The sequence below is a fragment of the Ochotona princeps genome, chromosome 5, assembly GCF_030435755.1.
Source record: "Ochotona princeps isolate mOchPri1 chromosome 5, mOchPri1.hap1, whole genome shotgun sequence".
Taxonomy (NCBI): Eukaryota; Metazoa; Chordata; class Mammalia; order Lagomorpha; family Ochotonidae; genus Ochotona; species Ochotona princeps.
Window position 1 is genome coordinate 88,412,104 of NC_080836.1, and position 18,702 is coordinate 88,430,805.

An 18,702-nucleotide genomic window follows, 5' to 3' on the forward strand; every position below is an offset into this window, starting at 1 on the left:
CTGCTGACCTTCCACTTTGTCTGGCTTAACCATTTGAGACTAGGGAATTAGATACCACGACGACACTTTCCTTCGAATCCAGGAAAACCTCATAAGAACAGCAATACTATCACACTAACATATTTTTAAAGCAATTTTGAAATACAGTTAGTTCTAAATAAACTTTATTTACCCAAAACATACAAATATTTAATCAGGTGAGAAATTTCTTGGGGTAAAGAAATTATTCTCTTATATTCTACAAAGGAGTTTTTTCCTCCTACATTCTCTCTCCTTTCCCTTTTCTGCCTTGTAACTTGATCTGTTCATTAAAGAGGTGATGACTCCAATTACAGGGCTACTTCATTGACTATGGCACCTACATAGGGAGGTCTTGAATTTCTTTGGAAACCAGAAGTTACCTGTTGACTGTTGGCCAATCAAAGGAGGACTTTGCTCCCTGCCATTGAGAGCCACGACGCTGACCACATACTCCGTGCCTGGACTGAGGTTCATCAGGGTGATGGAGTTCCGATTTGGGGGCACACGATCTTCCCGAGGTCTTCCACTGTGGTGCTCAGGATGATGGCGAATCCAGTAGCCCGTAACGTGAGCTCGAGGAGGAATCCAGTGAACGACGAAAGAGTTGGTAGTGATGTCAGAGAAGTCAATGCCAGTTGGAGCAGCGAGACCTGATTTTCCCAACCGAGTGAAGAAGAAGAGGGGTAGAAAAAGGTAAGACACCCTTGGCTTGGGAAGTGACAAAGGGTCACTTGGTGTGGGGAAAAGTGACATGTATCCAGTGTGCGGGTGCTTTCTCATCAATGCCTTGATATATGTGGAACCTCAGGTTGAGATATCAGATATGTCACATACAATTTCTAAAATCATAAACTCAAAAACAGCCAGTGCACACATGCCATTTTTTGTTCTTCTAGGGAATCTTGGTGTTTTTCACGTATTGTTCTACTAGATGTCTACATTACATTTGAAGACAGGCATTTAAAATACTATGGGAGTTGATATTTTCAAGTGCTTCAGTGTTCAAGTATTACGTTTTTATCCTCAGTGAATTCTCAAACGTAACATGAGATCTGTGTATGCCCAAGGTAAGTTTTGTTTTCTAAGAAGTGTCTTACGTTCAGGAAAAAATTAAACTATCAACAGAATGGCAATGGCACAAGGCATTGAAAACTCCAAAACTAAGAACATGCTTCTACACAAATTACAGCACAGACCGTTCCACTTGAACTGAGAACACAGTGCATTTTTGAACAATCAACAGTAATTTTGAGTTTATATCGTATTCAAAATATGTGACCTCTTTGGAACAGCCAGCAAATTTCTGTTCCAGCTATCACATTAACTAATCCTGTCCAATAACAATCATCTCAGAATGAGATACCATCACTTCCCTTTGGAAGCAAGCGGACTATAAATTAATCAGTCAGTATATGAAACTATAATTTCTAAAGGAAAAAAAAACTAAAAGAAGCACTGTTTTAACAAAGGGAATAATATTTATGGAATTTAGTTTCTTTTTTGTTGTAAATGAACATTTCTTCAGGTAGAAAGTGGATATAAATTGACCAGCTTAATAAAGCTAGAAATATTTAGATATCAATGACAATGCTGGGTTAGTCATTAGTTGGAGGTACTTAATCATTACTTTTAGCAATAGGGACCACGAGTTTGGCAGGGGCAGATTCTTTTGAAGAATGATTTCAATTCTCCTTGGAAGCAATGAGTAGAATCCGAGTGACACAATTACTTCTTACTAATTAGCAATTATTAACTGTTGAATAGAGTATCTCTTCATTTCAAGACCAGTGCTAAACAAGTAAGGACAAGGCAATATGCACCCTCACCACCAAGGACAGAGAAGTGATTTTGGGAGTAGCATTTCATCTGGTTCAACTGGGAAGTGAAGGTGATTTGATAAGCTCAGCCCCAACATGACTCACCTGTCTTCTGTCTTCCCCGGAGAGGTGCACTTTCATGTTGTTCATAGACACTGGAGACACTGACCAAATATTCTGTCAAAGGCAGGAGATCTGAAGAAGAAAGTGGGACTTATTTTTAAACATGCACTTGGAAGCATGGCAAGTACATAAGCACACCGTGGATTGCTGCTTTTTAAAGAATCTTTATTGACATATAACATATGTATAAACATGTAAAATTTCACTAGCTTTGAGATACGTATTACCTGTGAAGCCATCACTGAATTCAGGACAATGAACATATCTCCCACTTCCCAAAGTTTCGTTTACTACAATTATCCCTGCAGTGCAAATCTGAAAACTAAGGCACAAAAACACTACTTTCTTTAATGTATTTGCCCCAAATAACACATGTTGACCCAGAGAAAGTCTTAGCAATTAACCTTTAAGAAAGGAGAGCCACACTCCACAGGGAGTGCGGTACGTTCTACCACATTAAGGTGAGACTAATTCTAAAACATTAGATAGGTATTCCTGATTATCATCTCTCCAAAAGGTTCAGAGTTGTTTTTTGACCTTTGAACCCACTATATTCTCATCCTTCCCCTCCCTCCGACAAACACACACCTGCCCTTTGGTCTTTTTTGTAGAGGCTCCTGAGAGGTTTGCAAAAACATCAGACCAGGTAGCTGTTTGCTTGGCTGTTACTTCAATCTTTCTGCTTGGCCAGGGACAAATTCCTTAACCCCTGGCAGCCTCAGTTGTTTCATCTTAAAAGCAGGGTAATGAATTCTCTAGTGGCGGGGGGTGGCTATGATGGCCATTGGTATTTTGCAGGGATGCAAAAGCTCCTATGTTGACTAAAGCTGTGAAGACTGATTCCCAAAGACTCTGGAACAGAAGCAACTGCCCATCCATGTAGACAGGCAGATTTAATAATGTTCTTGTTTGGACCAGCGCAGTGGCATAGCAAGCTAAGCTTCCACGTACGGTACTAGCATCCCATATGGGCATCGGCTCAAGTCCTGACTGACTGCTCCACTTTTACTCCAGCTCCCTGCATATGATCTGGAAAAGCAGCAGTGGCTGGCCCAGATGTGAGACTTGGTAGAAGCTCTTGGCTGCTGGCCTCGCATTAGCCAACTATGACCATTGTGGCCATTTGGGAAGTGAAGCAGAGGATGGAAGATTCTCTATTTCCCCTTCTCTATGTAACTCTGCCTTTTCAACAAAAATAAATACATGTTTGAAAAAAGGTAAATGTTTTTGCCTTCAATCACAAAATGTGAAAGGAAGATCATGGCCAGGCTGGGCTGCCTTTATTTGTGTTTCATTCCCTGAAATATGTTTGAAAGGTGGAAGACATTGTCAGATCATCTTTTGATAATGTACCTGAGCATAAGCTAATTCTCTTTAGTGGAAATGTTTGTCTTTTTGTATACGTTATTAAGATAGTGAAAATAATAACAAAAGTAGCTAATGCTTACATAACACAGAGTACCATGCTACGTCTACTCTCACTTTCTATAGCAAAAGCATCGACTCCAATACTGTAGGAAGACAATTTCCAGAAAGAGTTGATGCTTAATAACAGTTGTCTTCTAAGTATTCAGCCTTCTGAGAAATCCTGCCAACAGATGTTTCATGAAGTACGAATTAAATTTCTGACGCTTAACTTCAAAACAAAATCCTGATGTAGCCCAAGTAATCAGTTTCTATTTCTAAAATTTTCAAATGCTAAGTAGATTACCTGATGACACTGCTGTTCAAATCACAATAAAAAGACAGAGTGACACTATATTTAATCCTCCATTTTTTTCAGTAACATTTAGATTTAATAATATAACTTGTCTTGATATTCACTCATACGTCTTTCAACATTCACAAAGTTGCACACTGAAGGGGAGTTTGGCCCACTGTTCTGTTGCACCTTGCTAACTCTCAATTGCTCTTACTTGAAAACTCAGAATTCGTGCCTTAGGCTTTAGATTAGTATTTGCTGCACAGAAATATTTGATCGCTTACTTGTTAAAACCACTGCATTGTCCGAAGGAGAAATGGACAACTCTGCAACATCTTCCTCGTTCTTCACAGGTGAGTAGCGCACCAAGAAATTGGTCAGTTCAATAGATGGAGGTGGGGCCCAGGTGACACGCATAGTGTCTGACCCAATATTAGTGAATCGCAGGTCAGTGGGTGAAGGGACAGCTGGTTTCAAACAGGAAGGACAAATGAGTTAATATACACTAACAAAAAGCTGGAAAGGTAAAAACTCTATGTCATGCATAAAGGAAACAGAGTCATCATCATGCAAATAGTCTAATCTAAATCTAATCTAAATCATAGTGTACTACTGTTAAAAACAAAACATTACACATAGTACTGTTAGGTCCCTTTAACCCTTCCGCCATCATCAAATACTTTTAAGAATGTATTTTAATCTGCTTCCAAATGCACTGATTTTATATACATTACCAACAACACTAAAGATTAATTTATCCCAGGCTGAAAAGGCTCGAGTGGCCACACAGCATAAAGAAACATAGCAGTACTTTCCAAAGAAACGCATGCACGCAGACACAGATCAGAGGGTCTTAATCCACCCCCCTCCTCCGAAGTGAGATGTCTACAAGCTATGGCGCAGCTACAATTCCATTCCGTGAATTCTACTCACAAGTGAAAAGGGTTCATGCAAATTGGTTCTCGGCATGTTTCTTACCATGCAGGGCAGAGAACCTATAAAATGTTGCATGCTTGTCCCTAGACGATGGTTAAAGAGGCGTTTCTTTACCATGGCATAGCAATAAAGCCTTGACTACTGCATCTCAAATAGTCTCCCTCCTCTCCGTCCTCAATTTGGAAGAGGGATCAGCGTAGAGTTAATTAAGTGTAGGAGAAAGAGCATACTGGTATACTGGTTAGACACGAAAAGATTTATGCATTTAATTATCTGTGCTCTTTAACAGAACAAGTCTCCAAATATTTCTAACTTCAACTATATTTGTGGTTTAGCTGAAAGTACACTTAAAATTCCTGCATATGTTTTATCTAATTAGTTTTACATATGCAATTGATTCCTTGTTTTAATGATGGGCCAATTGCTGGGCTCTCCTATGAAACATCCATGTTTAACCAGAGTGGCTAGTGGCAGCATGCAACACCATCCATGTTTCAAACACAAGTTTTCAAAATTCACCCGTTTGCTGTGTCAGTGTAGTAGGGGCACTCTCTCCGCCATTAATGAGAGTGATAACGCTGATGTCATAGTCAATGCCCGGCTCCAGCCCTGTCACTGTGTAGTATCCTACCGAGGAGTCCACAAATTCTTCAAAAATAGGTATCCCTTCTCCTGCTGCAACTACTGTGATGCGGTACCCAATAATGGTGGAAGAGTTTAGCGGGGTCCACCTCAGGCCGATGCTTGAGTCAGTTATATCAACAAAGCTTAAGTCAGTGAGCTGGGGCACCTCTATTGAGTTAGAGTGCAAAGAAAGGGCACAAGGAAAACGGAGGCAAAAAAAAGAGGAAAAAAAATAAAGCAGTGTACATCAGGTTACTGGTGGCAAAAATTGAAAGAACAGTAAAGCAATGATGGTAATATGCAGTCGGTTTCAAATAATCTGAAAGACTCTTAAGCATCATGATTCATTAGCTTCGCTGGGCGAATAGAACAGGTTACAAGATTCCTTGCAGCATTTTCATGCATGTTGAAAATGTCCCTAAAAATTACAGTTTCAACATTTCAGCTTCTTAATAATTACAGCTGTATTGAGGATATCAAAATGATTCCTAGAACCCAGACAAAATATCTGCAGGATCAGCAGTTTCTAAAAAAAATCTGCAAAAAGAAATTTTTTTAACATAATTTTCCCCATACCAAAAATAACTGTAATATGCTCATAAGGCCGATGCATTATGAACGGTGTGAAAAGTGCCATATAAAAGCACATTCAAGCCAGTGACCAACAGGCCTAAGTTCAATGCCATGGCCGATATCTTAATGTACACTGTTATTTAATTACTAAAAACATTTTTACCAAATAGTACAAGGGGAACACAATCTGCATCATGCATTTACTGTATCATAATCCAATTTTGGACAATAAAATTATCCCTAGATGGGTCTTGGAAGTCTTTAAATTCATCAGAAATAACATGTTGAAGATGTGGTCTTATGGTTTTGACTTCTTTACAAAATTTTATCCAAGAAGGATTTGAAGCTGTAAGATGAAGAATTGGACGTGTCAACCAAATGTTGTTTCAGTGCTCACATATGGTGACCAAAATTATTTTAGAGGTTGCTGTTGGAAATTGATATGGACTGTAAAATCAGGCACAAAGGGACTGGTCGGATGCATTTACCACATTACTTTTAGCCTGTCAGCACTGAACAGACGCATACATTGTTTTAGTACATTTCCAGGTGGGCAGACAGTACAGGGTTAAGGCCACGGCTGCCACATCGTCACACAGCCATTGCCACGAACAGCATCCTGTGAAGCACAGTGAAGCAGCGTTGACAGCAAGCGTTTGTCCAAACAGTTGCTCTGATTTCACGGTTTTCAGGAGTGGAAAGTTAGGATTAAATACCAAATATATTTGACACTTTCAGCTGTCCAGGATACAATGTTAATCCCTACTCTAACTGGAACTGCCTCTGGGAGGATTCCAGCTTAGTCTCCTATTACCTGGAATGATGGTGTCAGAGATAGGGACGCTTTCCTTGTCATCTTTGACAGTGTAAACACTGACATTGTATTCCAGACCAGGACTCAGGTTTTCAAAAGTGCATGAACTCTGATCGGCGTGAACCACTTCTTCCAAGGAATATCCCTGCTGGCCATTAATGGGGGTGGTGGTAATTCTGTAACCACTGATGTCTACGCAAACACAAAGGAGATTGTTATTACACAGAGCATTGGCGACCCATGGCATATTAACTTAGACTCCAATGATGGACCACAAGGAAGAGTGAAGAAGAGACTTGTTCATTATTGGCAATTTCAGTGTCATTCAATGCTTGGAACAGCACTCGCAAGCAGTGTGAAGATATTTGGCTTTAAAGGCAGTCTTGGTTATCATGTAAAGTGAAGCTGACAAAGAATCAGAAATGCCACTGTTCTCACCCACATGTTGAAGCTGACAAAGTTCCCTTCATAGAAAAGAGATCACCACTAGAAACTAGGAAGGGTTGGGATAGGGGCACCAAGAAAGAGACTAGATAACAAATACCAAAATACAGTAAGCTAGGGGGACGTAGCACTAGTTTCCTATAATGCAGTAGGGCCATTACAATTGCCAGTAACCTACAAAGTGTTTCAAAACAACTAGGAAAGAAGGGTCTAGAACTTGCCAACACATTCAGAATAGCTATTAGAGTAGCTAAAAATGGTGATTATCTTGCTTTGATCATTAAATGTTGTATGCATATCAGATTATCATCGGGTATCCTTTTAGTATGCATAAGTATTAGGAGTCCCCAAAAGGCCATTTTAAGCAAAGAACATGGTGGCAAGAACAGGTGGCAACCTCCACCTGCAGTGCCAGTACCCATATGGGCACCAGTTCATGTCCTGGCTGCTCCACTTCCAATCCAACTCCCTGCTTATGTCCTGGGAAAGGAGCAGAGGATGGCTCAAGTCCTTGGGACCCTGTGTCCTTGTGGGAAACCCAGAGGAAGCTCCTGGCTCTCCATTTCGGATTGGCTCAGCTCTGCCCTTTGCAGCCATTTGGTGAGTGAACCAGAGTCTGGAAGACTCTCTCTCTACCTCTCCCTCTCACCCCTTCTTCTGTAAAATATGTCTTTCAAATAAAAACGAGTCTTAAAAAATAAAAAAGAAAAAGAAGACAATCTTGGAAAGGAGCTATGATCACTAGAGGCTATTCTAAATCCCATGCTTCCTCTATCACTCCATCCTACTTCTTCTTAATAGACCAATTTTGGACAGGTGAGGCATGCTTCATTTTGCCTGCCGAGCTAGTACTGAATTGCTTGCTACCTAAAGACATTCCTTGAAAGGGACTCTCTTAATATAAAAGGTCTAATGTGATGGGACTTACAGGATGAAGCTCAAGAAAGGAGCAAAAATGAAAAACAAAAGTGGTGATACCGATTCTAAAAATATTAACCGTTGAAGTATTCAAGAATAATTGGAGTTGGGTAGAGAAAGGGTTGGGGGGAGGAGAAAGACATTTAAATGAATATGTAGTGGTTAGAAATCTGCAGAGCCATATTAAATGTAAACCAAGGAAGTATAATATAGTTAAGCTTGCTACAGAGCAAGAAAATGATGGCACATTTCTCTTTAAGAACTGGGGGAGCACCACCGTGGTTTATAGAAGGGAATCCTACTGGGTAAGGAACAAATATTTAGATCATTACATTTGCCAGATGGGGCCATTTAGCCTGGATATTGATGATGCAGCTGCTAGCAAGCATGAAAGCAAACAACTTCAAGTTTCAACTTCAGGGTACCTCAGCTGGAAACAGCGTGTCTCTGGTTTAAAAACTGTTTCCACAGATATTGAGAACTTAACCAAAATCACTAAACTTTAGAGGAGATTGAGAAGGACCCCTTGAGCTAGCTTTATTTTGTGTGACAGAATATATTAAGCAAAGATTAAGTAGAAGACTTTACTTAGAGAAACATTTGAAGATAACTGCAACAGTGAAAAATAGTGAACCAAATAAATCTTTAAGAAGAATATGCAGTGAGTTTGCAATCAATATTATTGGTTGAAACTTGTGCTTCTGTTTAATTTAAAATTGTTAAATGATGAGTGCTATATCTTAATAACAAATTCCTCCATATATCCAATATTAAATAATGCAATTTCCTTTCCACTTTAATTTCTTAGAGACTTTCATGTGATTTTAGCAAAGGTAATTCATGCTTTAAATTTCCTATCACTGGGGCCCGGTGCCGTGGCCTAGCAGCTAAAGTCCTCGCCTTGAATGTGCCGGGATCCCATATGGGCGCCGGTTCTAATCCTGGCAGCTCCACTTCCCATCCAGCTCCCTGCTTGTGGCCTGGGAAAGCAGTCGAGGACGGCCCAGTGCATTGGGACCCTGCACCTGCATGGGAGACCCGGAAGAGGTTCCTGGTTCCCAGCTTCGGATCAGCACAGCACCGGCCATTGAGCTCACTTGGGGAGTGAAACATCGGATGGAAGATCTTCCTCTCTGTGTCTCCTCCTCTGTGTATATCTGGCTTTGCAATAAAAATAAATAAATCTTTAAAACAATTTCCTATCACTGACATGGCACATAATGCTAGTCAAATACTGCATTAGATATTTTTCACATATTTCAGAATTCTAGAAATACTTTTCGGCACATGGAGTTTACACAAAACTTTCCTTTAAGCTTTTAAAATAGTCATGGGGTTCCTTAAACAAATGTTCACTTTTCATGTAAATGAAAAGCAAGATCAAAAACATGTAAGTTATAATTTCCAAATATGTGATTTGTGGTGTGAGAAGGAGTCAAGAAGTTGAAGCTACACTGCCAGGTCTGTAGCATTCTGAATGTGTCTGTGGGAGCCAGTTCCTGCGTCAGTTCCCTCAGTCTGTCAAAAGAAGGTCAGCTGTCATTTCCTCTTTATATCATCCTTATATCTTTGTGATGCAACTTGTGAAAAATGCATCCCTCCTATCTATCAGTTCCACATTCCGATTCAACCAACCTCAGATCAAAAACATTCAAAAGAAAAATGTCTTTCCCAAATATGCAAAACCTCATTCTCACGATGTATGTATATACAAATGTAAAATCTCTCAATACGTACAACCTCATCACTCAATAATATAATATTACAATAATTTATATGGCATTTACACTGTAATTTGCAAGTGATCCAGAGATGATCTAGCCATACTGGAGCATGTGCATAGGTCATATGTTAATATCAAACCGTTTTTAATAGGAACTTGAGATCTGTGGATTCAAAGAACTGCAAAATGGGGCTGAGGGCAGCACCCTAGGAATACCAAGGAACAGCTGTATTTGTAAACGTCAGTGACTACTAAACTTAAGACCTATGAACAACTCACTAGAGAAATTAGATAGTATGGTTTTCATCGCTTGCTTGGCAATTTTAAATGCCTTGAGCAAAACGCACTTTTCAATTTTCTTCAGCCTTTATGACTCCTTCTAACTGCATACGGGTCTGTCTCTCCCTGACAGGCTGGTACAGGATTACTGGCCTCCCAGACATTAAAGTCCACATACACAGCACACCCTACCTATCATTCCATCACGGACACCCAATGTACGCCTGTGAGCTGATGCCATCTGGATCCTATCTGTCTAAAAGGAGCCCATCTGTAAAATCTCAATCTGGAAAAGGATGACGTGTCTTTGTCCGCGCCCACCCCAGGCTTACCGGGCGCGGTGCTTCTCTCCCAGGAGACTGTGAGCACACCAGTTTCCGGGTTGCTTTCCAGGTGCAAGTTCGTTGGTGGAGACAATGCTATTGTCACAAGAAAACTTTGTTACAAACTAAAACGCTAAACAGAAATCACTTGGCTTATGGAATAGTTCTCCCCTTGCTCTGCCTTTTATCCGCTCCCTCTCCTCCTCCTTCCGTCGTCCTCCTTCCTTCATCAGTAATAAAAGCTATTCTGTGAACATACAGTTAATTCTACTAGTTTCCCAAGAATTTTGATATGATAAAAGAGTCTGCAATACTAATGAAACTGGCATCTTTGTCTACTTCCATCTTGTCAGTTTTGAAGCATTCTTGATACGGACTTGGGACTCCAAATTTAGAAAAAGCTGATTGAGTAGGAATAGGATAGTTCCCCTGTGTCATTCTCACAACCAAAATGACAAACTGATACTGGCTTCCTTTCTAAAAGGAAAACCAGGAGAAAAGCAAAGAACGAGGAAAAGGACTGTTCTTACGTGTCACCACTCTGTTCACGATTGGTGCATCCTTTTCTTTTCCATTTCTCAGGACTTGGAGGGAGTAAATATATTCTATACCAGGGGTCAAGCCAGACACAACGATGCTCCCAGATTCTGAAGTCACTTCTCGTGGTGCTTCCCCTCCCTGGCTGGGTCGTACACCCAACTAGAAGAAGCAAAGCAGAATAAAGCCCGGGATTAAACATTTCCGGAGCCGAGTTACTGCGGAGAGATTGTGGCACAAAGTAATACCCTTTGGGGAAGAGACCTGGGGACTTCACTTTATTATAGCATACGTTGACTGGAAATGCGCTGCATCAGTGGCCCAGGGTGGGAGAGGCATCTTCCACAGTACATTAAGGTGTCTTGTTATGGAAGGCTCTCGAGACATGTCATCATATATCAGTATTTGCTGGCTTTGAGCCCCATGGCACTTCAACTCTACTTTCTCAGTGCCAGAAGAAATCCCCTGGCACTCTGCTTCATCAGTTACTCATGTTCAACTCATTTTTCAGTTACCATTGAAAAGTACTAGCCCCTGTAATGCTTTATGCTGCAAAAACACTTGTTTGAAGAAGTATACTCATAAGCTCAGCTACAGGATGACACACTGGGAAGGAAAAATTAAAATGAATGTGCCCACTGACTTTAGGAGTCTAGGTAACACTGTTGGTAAACAGTGTTTATCACTCAAAAGAACTTCATATGCTAGCAGACTGCTGACAACCACTATGACACTACCAAAAAAAAAAAAAAAAAAAAAAAAAAAGAAATCTTCCACAAGATTTTCTCCAAATTTAAGTACAACCATTGGATTCGGGTGTCTGCATACCTCAAATGAAAGTGACCTTATGTTACTTAAAAAAAAATTATGAGTATGGGAATTTAGTATTGATTTCCAGTCATAAAAATATTTTCTCTCCATACTTTAAATGCCAAAGGAAGTAATTCATTTAAGCATATTCATTTGTATTCACTGCTTTCTCAATATTATTACTTTAAAGGAATGCATTTAGATACCTGCAGGGAAGATCTAAATCTTGACTTCCATTAAAAGATTCCACCCACAGGGCTTTGAACACTTTGAGATGAAACTGATTGGATGAAAATGTGATTTTTAAGTGACTCTGAGCTTAATTGGTCTCCTTAATTGGCTTTCATGAACTCATTGACACCCATTTAGAACAACAACACATCAAACTGAGCCTTTCTCTGCTTTTTTTTTTTTTTTTTGAATGGATTACCCCAGGGGAGAAAGTACAGAGGAAACAAGATAACAACAGCTAATAGTTCCATGCTTAACATCTCTCCTAGGCTTAGCAGGCACTGGCATAGCTTCACTTCTCCTGTGTCCAACCCAGCACTTAAGGAAGCTGCGTGGGTCACAGGTGTCATGAAGTCCTTCCAAAGGCAGACAGGCAGTGGCGGAAGCAGGTACCAAAAGCCATGCCTCTGGACTCTAGAACATCTTGTCTCCCTCTTGAGGGCACTTCCTAACTCTGTCGTAAAGGGCAGTTTACCTTGAAGCCAATCCTTGGTGCAGGGGTCCATGTGATCACAATGCTGGTCTCCGTGACCTCTGTGTTGTAAGCAGGGATGGAGCTGTGAGGCTGCACTGTGAGGCAGAAACAAGGTGCATGTTCAAATGGTGGAACAATACACAGTTGACTGCATAGGACACACACACACACACACACACACACACACACACATATTTTTTAAATCAAGGTTCTTTATTCAACTGGTGGATTGAGGACCTAACATACGCACCTTCACTAGGCAAGGATTTGGAGAAGACAACTGCCTTCAAATCTTTAATGTGCCACGACATTTAACTGGGGCCTGGCTAAAATATTAAGTCCTGATTCTGTAAGTTCAACAGAAAACTAAACAATTTACATTTTGGACAAACCCATAGATAATGCCAATTTTATCTGTCAATCGGTAACAAAGGCCTCAGGATCTCTGGGGAGGTACTTTTTTTTTTTTTAAAGGTTTATTGATTTTTATTACAAAGTCAGATACATAGAGAGGAGGAGAGAGAGAGAGGAAGATCTTCCATCCGATGATTCACTCCCCAAGTGAGCCGCAACGGCCGGTGCTGTGCTGATCCAAAGCCAGGAACCTGGAACCTCCTCCAGGTCTCCCATGTGGGTGCAGGGTCCCAATGCATTGGGCCGTCCTCGACTGCTTCCCCAGGCCACAAGCAGGGAGCTAGATGGGAAGTGGAGCTGCCAGGATTAGAGCTGGTGCCCATATGACATCCTGGCGCATTCAGAGCGAGGACTTTAGCCGCTAGGCTATGCTGCTGGGCCCTGGGGAGGTACTTTTAAACTTTCTGGATTCTAAAATTTCTTTTTTTTTTTTAATCATTTTTTCACATTGTCAGTACGGCATCTGTATAAATTGTAAAGCTAGCCACAACACATTACTGACCATCAGTTTAAGAACAGTTAAGTTACAGGAAGTGATCTTATAATTTGCACTATGCTGAACTGTTCCATTGTGATGGCCGATTTTTTGTCGTCATTATTGTTATGTGCGAGTTAAACAAAAGCTGCTGCCATATACACATGTTAAATTCTAAAGAGGTCTTCCTTTGCTCTTTCTCCTTTATGTATATTTAGTGTCTTACCACTAAAATCAGTGATTATAACAAAAGTTTATTTTTGCACTTCTCAGCATCTGGACACCATGGTTACTTAGTGAAGAAATATTTCTTAAAGAAAACAAAAGAATGAAAGAAAATAGGAAGTTTTGTACACGTAAAATTCAGATAGATGTTCACAATAACTTTACAGATACAAATCTAGAAAGGTGAGACCTCAGATACCAAGCTATTTGAATTGGGTCAGTTAAGGTCAAGGGTTTTATGTTTGGTGGCGTCACAATTTCTTCTTCTTTACAGCCCAATCCAATCGTGTGCCACTGGGAGTGAACTGCTGACTGCAGGAATGCTAAGTTATGAGTGGCTCATGAGACAGAGCTACCCTTCAGATTTATACACACGGGAACTCGAAAGTGTTCAACCTTTACTCAGCTCCGGCTAGTTTTTTTTTTCCTTTGCCACAGAGATTTTAAGTTCAACTTTGTAATTCTATTTTTCTCTTCCAATCTAGATTTGACTGTGTACTTCTGAAATCTTATTTTTAAAAACTATGTGGGAAAAAGTCAAATATATGTGTGGGCCTCTTGACAATTACTGCTCTCATGGTTGAACTGATGTAGTGCTGGTAGCGAGCTGTTTCATAAGTAGGCTATTATTTTCATGGCACTGGGGATGGGGTGGAGGACTAGAATGAGTGACCCATGATGCCTTCCATGCCTCTGAAATCATACGCCACTTGGCCGCTGCTGACTTGGCCAAAAAGGCCTGGCCAGGCTGGGTGATCAGTTTTAACGGTCCGCAAGAAACAACTTAGAGGACAGTTTCTTTGACCGAACATCTGTGAAAGCCACAACTTTTTTACAAATCACATTTTCCCTTAACTATCCTGGGCTGTAAGACTGGGTATTTTCTACTGCTTGAGCCAGCCAGCTAGAAACTTCCTAGGTTTAAGATGATGCTTTCTGCCTGGGAAAGTCATTATGGGAAAATCACCAAACCACAAATCCACAAACTGATGTCAAAGAAAGGGGGCCGCGGGAAGCAGGAGTTACGGGTTCGGGCAGGGCTCGTTAGGTGAAGAACAGCTGGCTGGTAAAGAAATAAAATTTGCTCTATCGGTAAAGGAATAAGTGAAATTTTCCCTAGAAACGGCTCTTTTCTTTCCTGCTTTTCTCACATTTGCTCTTAAGAATTTAACATAAGTCATAAAATTCAGGAAAGTTATTCCCAGAATTCAGCTTAGTGAAACTATAAAAAGCTACAAAGAGGTTAAAGTAATTTCAAAAACATGCAAGCCTTGATAATGTTTACAGTCTAAGGGAGTGCTCAAAATTCAAAGATTTCATTGGTTAATTTACATCTACTTTTGGTTGAAAAATACGTGAAATATATTAGGTTGGCCCTCTCCTTCCATTTAATCAACGTGAGCATCATGGAATTTTTTTAATAGACGCTCTAACTACATAAAATAGGTCTCATACTAAGGAATGAAAAAAGTCAATTTTATAATTCTGGATTTCGGTTAAAAATTGCATCTACTAAAAGGCCACATTCGTTGAAATTCTCCACTCTGGTTCAGTGAAAGACATCTGTAAGAAATGCACACCTCAAAGAAATACACATAGAGCCATGATTTTCATGGATCTTTCACCAATTTAAGCCATGTCAGATCCACGTAGCATAAAATAGAAAAATTGTAGGGTGAATTTACTTTCAAACTGAAAAAAAGACTCTATTTGCTAATAATTAAGTTACTTAGGAAAAAGTCTTCATTGGCCAAATTCATACACCAAATGTAAGTGGAAGAAAACAATGAATTTCTAGGAGGAAATTTTATAAAATTATTCTTCGGAAGCTAAATTTCAGATTTTTTTATCCTCCCCTCTATCCCACCCCACCAAAAAAACCATAACACCTGGTATGCATTGACATCTTGAATGCTTTTCCACTTTGTTAGAAATAACAGATAATGTTCAACTAGGAATAACACTTTCATAATTCTTTAACAGTGGAATGTTTCTGACACAATTCAACTTGCAAGGTCTTTATTATGATGTAGATTTGGGAGATTGAAAACCATGTCCTTGGGCCCTGCGTGGTAGCCTAGTGGCTAAAGTCCTCCTCACCTTGCACGCACAAGGATCCCATATGGGCACAGGTTTGTGTTCCAGCAGCCCCACTTCCCATCCAGCTTCCTGCCTATGGCTTAAGAAAGCAGTCGAGGATGGCCCAAAGCCTTGGGACCCTGCACCCACGTCGGACACGCAGAAGAGGCTCCTGGCTCCTGGCTTTGGATCGGCACAGCTCTGGCCTTTGTGGCCACTTGGGGAGTGAACCAGGGGATGGAGGATCTTCCTCTCTGTCTCTCTTCCTCTCTGTGTATCTGACTTTCCAATACAAAATCAATAAATCTTAAAAAGAAAGAAAACCATGTCCTGTAAAATGTTGAGCAAACAGAAATGACCAAAAATTACTGTTAGTACTTTTCCCCTCTGTGACATTTCAAGAGGAATTTTAGGCAAAAAAAAAAATGCTCTTCTGTTCTGCAGAGGTACTTTAACGGTCTGTAGCCAACACTGCTAAAGAAATCATTTCCTCAGCTTCTTTCTTGGTTGGTTGCTTTCCACTCAGTCTGTTGTTACTTTCTCCTCAGCATTTATGGCTACCGTTTGATGGCCAAAAAACGGAATGGAGATTAACTGAAGTGTTTTCCTTGCCTTAACTGTTTTCTGCACAATTCATTTCAGGCAGTAAAATATCAGGATTGCTTTATAACTACATTAGTCGAAGTGCTGGCCCTGAACAACATAAAAACAGCAATAGTTGCAGATTCACACAACACTTCCTTCATTAAGAAAACCTTATTACAAAATCATTATCATCTGGGGGCCAGCTTGGTGGCTTAGCAAGCTCATCCTCCAGCTGCAGTGCTGCCATGCCATTTTGGCACCAGTTCTAGTCCTGGCTGCTCTGCTTCTGATCCAGCTGCCTGAGAAAGCAATGTAGGATGGCCAAGGCCTTGGGCCACTGCACCTACATGGGAGACCTGGAAGAAGCTCCTGGTTCCCGGCTTTAGACAGGCTTAGCTCTGGCTGTTGTGACCATTCGGGGAGTGAACTATTGGATGAAAGACCTCTCTATCTCTCCCTCTCTCTGTAACTCTTTCAACTAAAAAGTAAATAATTTTAAGTAATTCTCAGCTGAACTAAAACCATGCCTTGTGATTTAAACTCCTTTAGTTGCTGCAAAAACTAATATAAATCATGATTCACTGGCCAGTCCACGGAGCATATGCCAAGTAGCATTGCTTGAAATTAGGTAGTGGCATCTTAAGATTAAATTTTGTCAAATGGATTAACAATATAGAAATCTAGTTAAGAATCTCTGGCATTACTAAAAGGCGTATCTAAATTTTGACTTACGAGTGGTGAAGACGCCAGTGACCTTGGGGCTCTGAAAGTTGTCTTTGAATGCAATCAGGGTCACAGTGTACTCGGATCCAGGCTGCAGATCCTGGACTGGGTACTTTGTGACTGAGGGCCTGAGAGTCTGCTGCGTGGGCTGGCCTCCTCGGGTTGGGCCCACAGTCAGCAGGTAGCCTGTTATGTGAGCCCGAGGTGGAGTCCAAATGATCACTACACTCGAGTCAGTTTCATTGACGAATTGCAGATTAGAGGGAGCATCCAGTTCTAGAAAAGAAAAGATGTTACATGTCAAGAGACCTTTAGATCCATGATCATCACACTGAAATCCTAAAGCCTGATCAAATATCCCAAGTTTTCTCTCCTTAAGGTCGAACCTAAGTGAAAGATGCAACCTTGGAAAAATTGAACCACTAAAAGACTCAGTGCCATGTTGAACTTGGCCAAAAGTCTGTGTCAGTCATGAGAAATTGCTGACCCTCTTGCTTGGCTATCACCCTTTGGAAAGTCTAATTTTCTAGCAAGATTTGCCCATCACACCCAGAAATTATAGTGACATGATAGTAATAGTGCTAAAAAACAAGGCAGAACAAGTATTTTGGAGCCCCGTAATCTACTCAACTCTGAGCCAAACTGACCAAGAGGGATAAAAGCACAACAGTATGAGGGAAGGAGACCGCTGCATATTTCTCTATGCAAACATTGCAAAAGTAGTTATTTACCAGAAAAACAATAGCTATTTTCACATGGTTCAGATTAGTCAATAAATAGAATTATCTAGTTAGAACCCCAGCCTTCTGGTAGGACACAAGTGAGTTTGCACTATCTGAAAGAATCGCATTAATGGTGGATTTTCTTCCTCACCATGAAAACTTGCAGTCTCCCCACAGAAATTTAAAACACCTTCCAGACAGGGGAAATCTAGAAATTCCCAATGTAGTCACTGAAAGCCCGAGCTTTGGAATGGAAAGCATGTACGTTGCAGGGTCAGCTTGAGCATTCCTTTCTCTGTGATTTATTAGTTTCCAGACTTAAAAATCTTCAGTTTCTTTGAATGCAACGGGAATGATAACAAGACCTTTTTCACAAGGTCAAAGTGAAGATTAAACTTGCAAAAAAAAAATATATATAACCTGGGCATACTGGTGCCCAACCATATTACTCAGTCACTTTTTTTAACTTTGATCTAGAAATATTTAATAACACGAAAAGTGGAATCTTAATATTACTCCAAGCATCCATTAGAGGAGAAAATTAGGATTTCTCATGTTCTCCCTGCTTAGTATCATTCCTCTGGTCCATGTATCTTGGTCATAGATTACCACTCAGCAGCTACAGAGCTTGTACGAGTTTTCATTTCAAGTGTAACATGCTCTATGTCCCACTGCAACCCAGGAGTGGACGATATGCTGCATTTCATCACAGGTTGGAATGGAGGGTGGAGAATTGGAGGAGCAGGTACAGTCACAAGCAACACCTACTGGTTGTCTGTTGTGCAGTCAGAGGCCGGCTCTCTCTTCCTTGGTTCACAGCAAAGACCTTGAAGTAATAGGTGACCCCGGGGGACAGTCCAGTGATTTCAGCGAAGGTGTTCCTGCTGACAGGCAGCCTCTGTCCGTGCTCCCCTGGCAGGCTCACAGGGAGTACATCCACTCGGTAGCCGGTCACCGGGCTGTCGGGGGGTGTCCACATGATGGTCACCTTCACGTCCGTCACTTCCACAAACTGCAGGTCTCTGGGAGGGGAAACTTCATCTAACAGACAAGAGTCAACCAATTACTCACAATTCCTGCTGAAGATTATTGCTTTGCAAAAATCTATTTCTGTGGACTTGTCTCTCAC

General features: G+C 40.7%; 1 protein-coding gene across 8 annotated transcripts in view; it reads right to left on the reverse strand.

Annotated features, from left to right (window-relative positions):
• FN1 (fibronectin 1) overlaps positions 1–18,702 on the reverse strand; it is a 64,200-nt gene that overhangs the window by 19,818 nt on the left and 25,680 nt on the right. For 7 of the 8 annotated variants that reach the window (XM_058664979.1, XM_058664977.1, XM_058664981.1 and 4 more), the window contains 9 exons: positions 18,342–18,614; positions 16,861–17,127; positions 12,351–12,445; positions 10,828–10,996; positions 10,307–10,393; positions 6,611–6,802; positions 3,948–4,130; positions 1,944–2,033; positions 402–671 (listed from right to left, as the gene is read on the reverse strand). In XM_058664979.1, the coding sequence (XP_058520962.1) occupies positions 402–671; positions 1,944–2,033; positions 3,948–4,130; positions 6,611–6,802; positions 10,307–10,393; positions 10,828–10,996; positions 12,351–12,445; positions 16,861–17,127; positions 18,342–18,614 (1,626 nt within the window). Of the gene's footprint in view, positions 1–401; positions 672–1,943; positions 2,034–3,947; positions 4,131–5,118; positions 5,392–6,610; positions 6,803–10,306; positions 10,394–10,827; positions 10,997–12,350; positions 12,446–16,860; positions 17,128–18,341; positions 18,615–18,702 lie in introns of all 8 variants that reach the window. The other variant, XM_058664982.1, reaches the window with a different exon arrangement.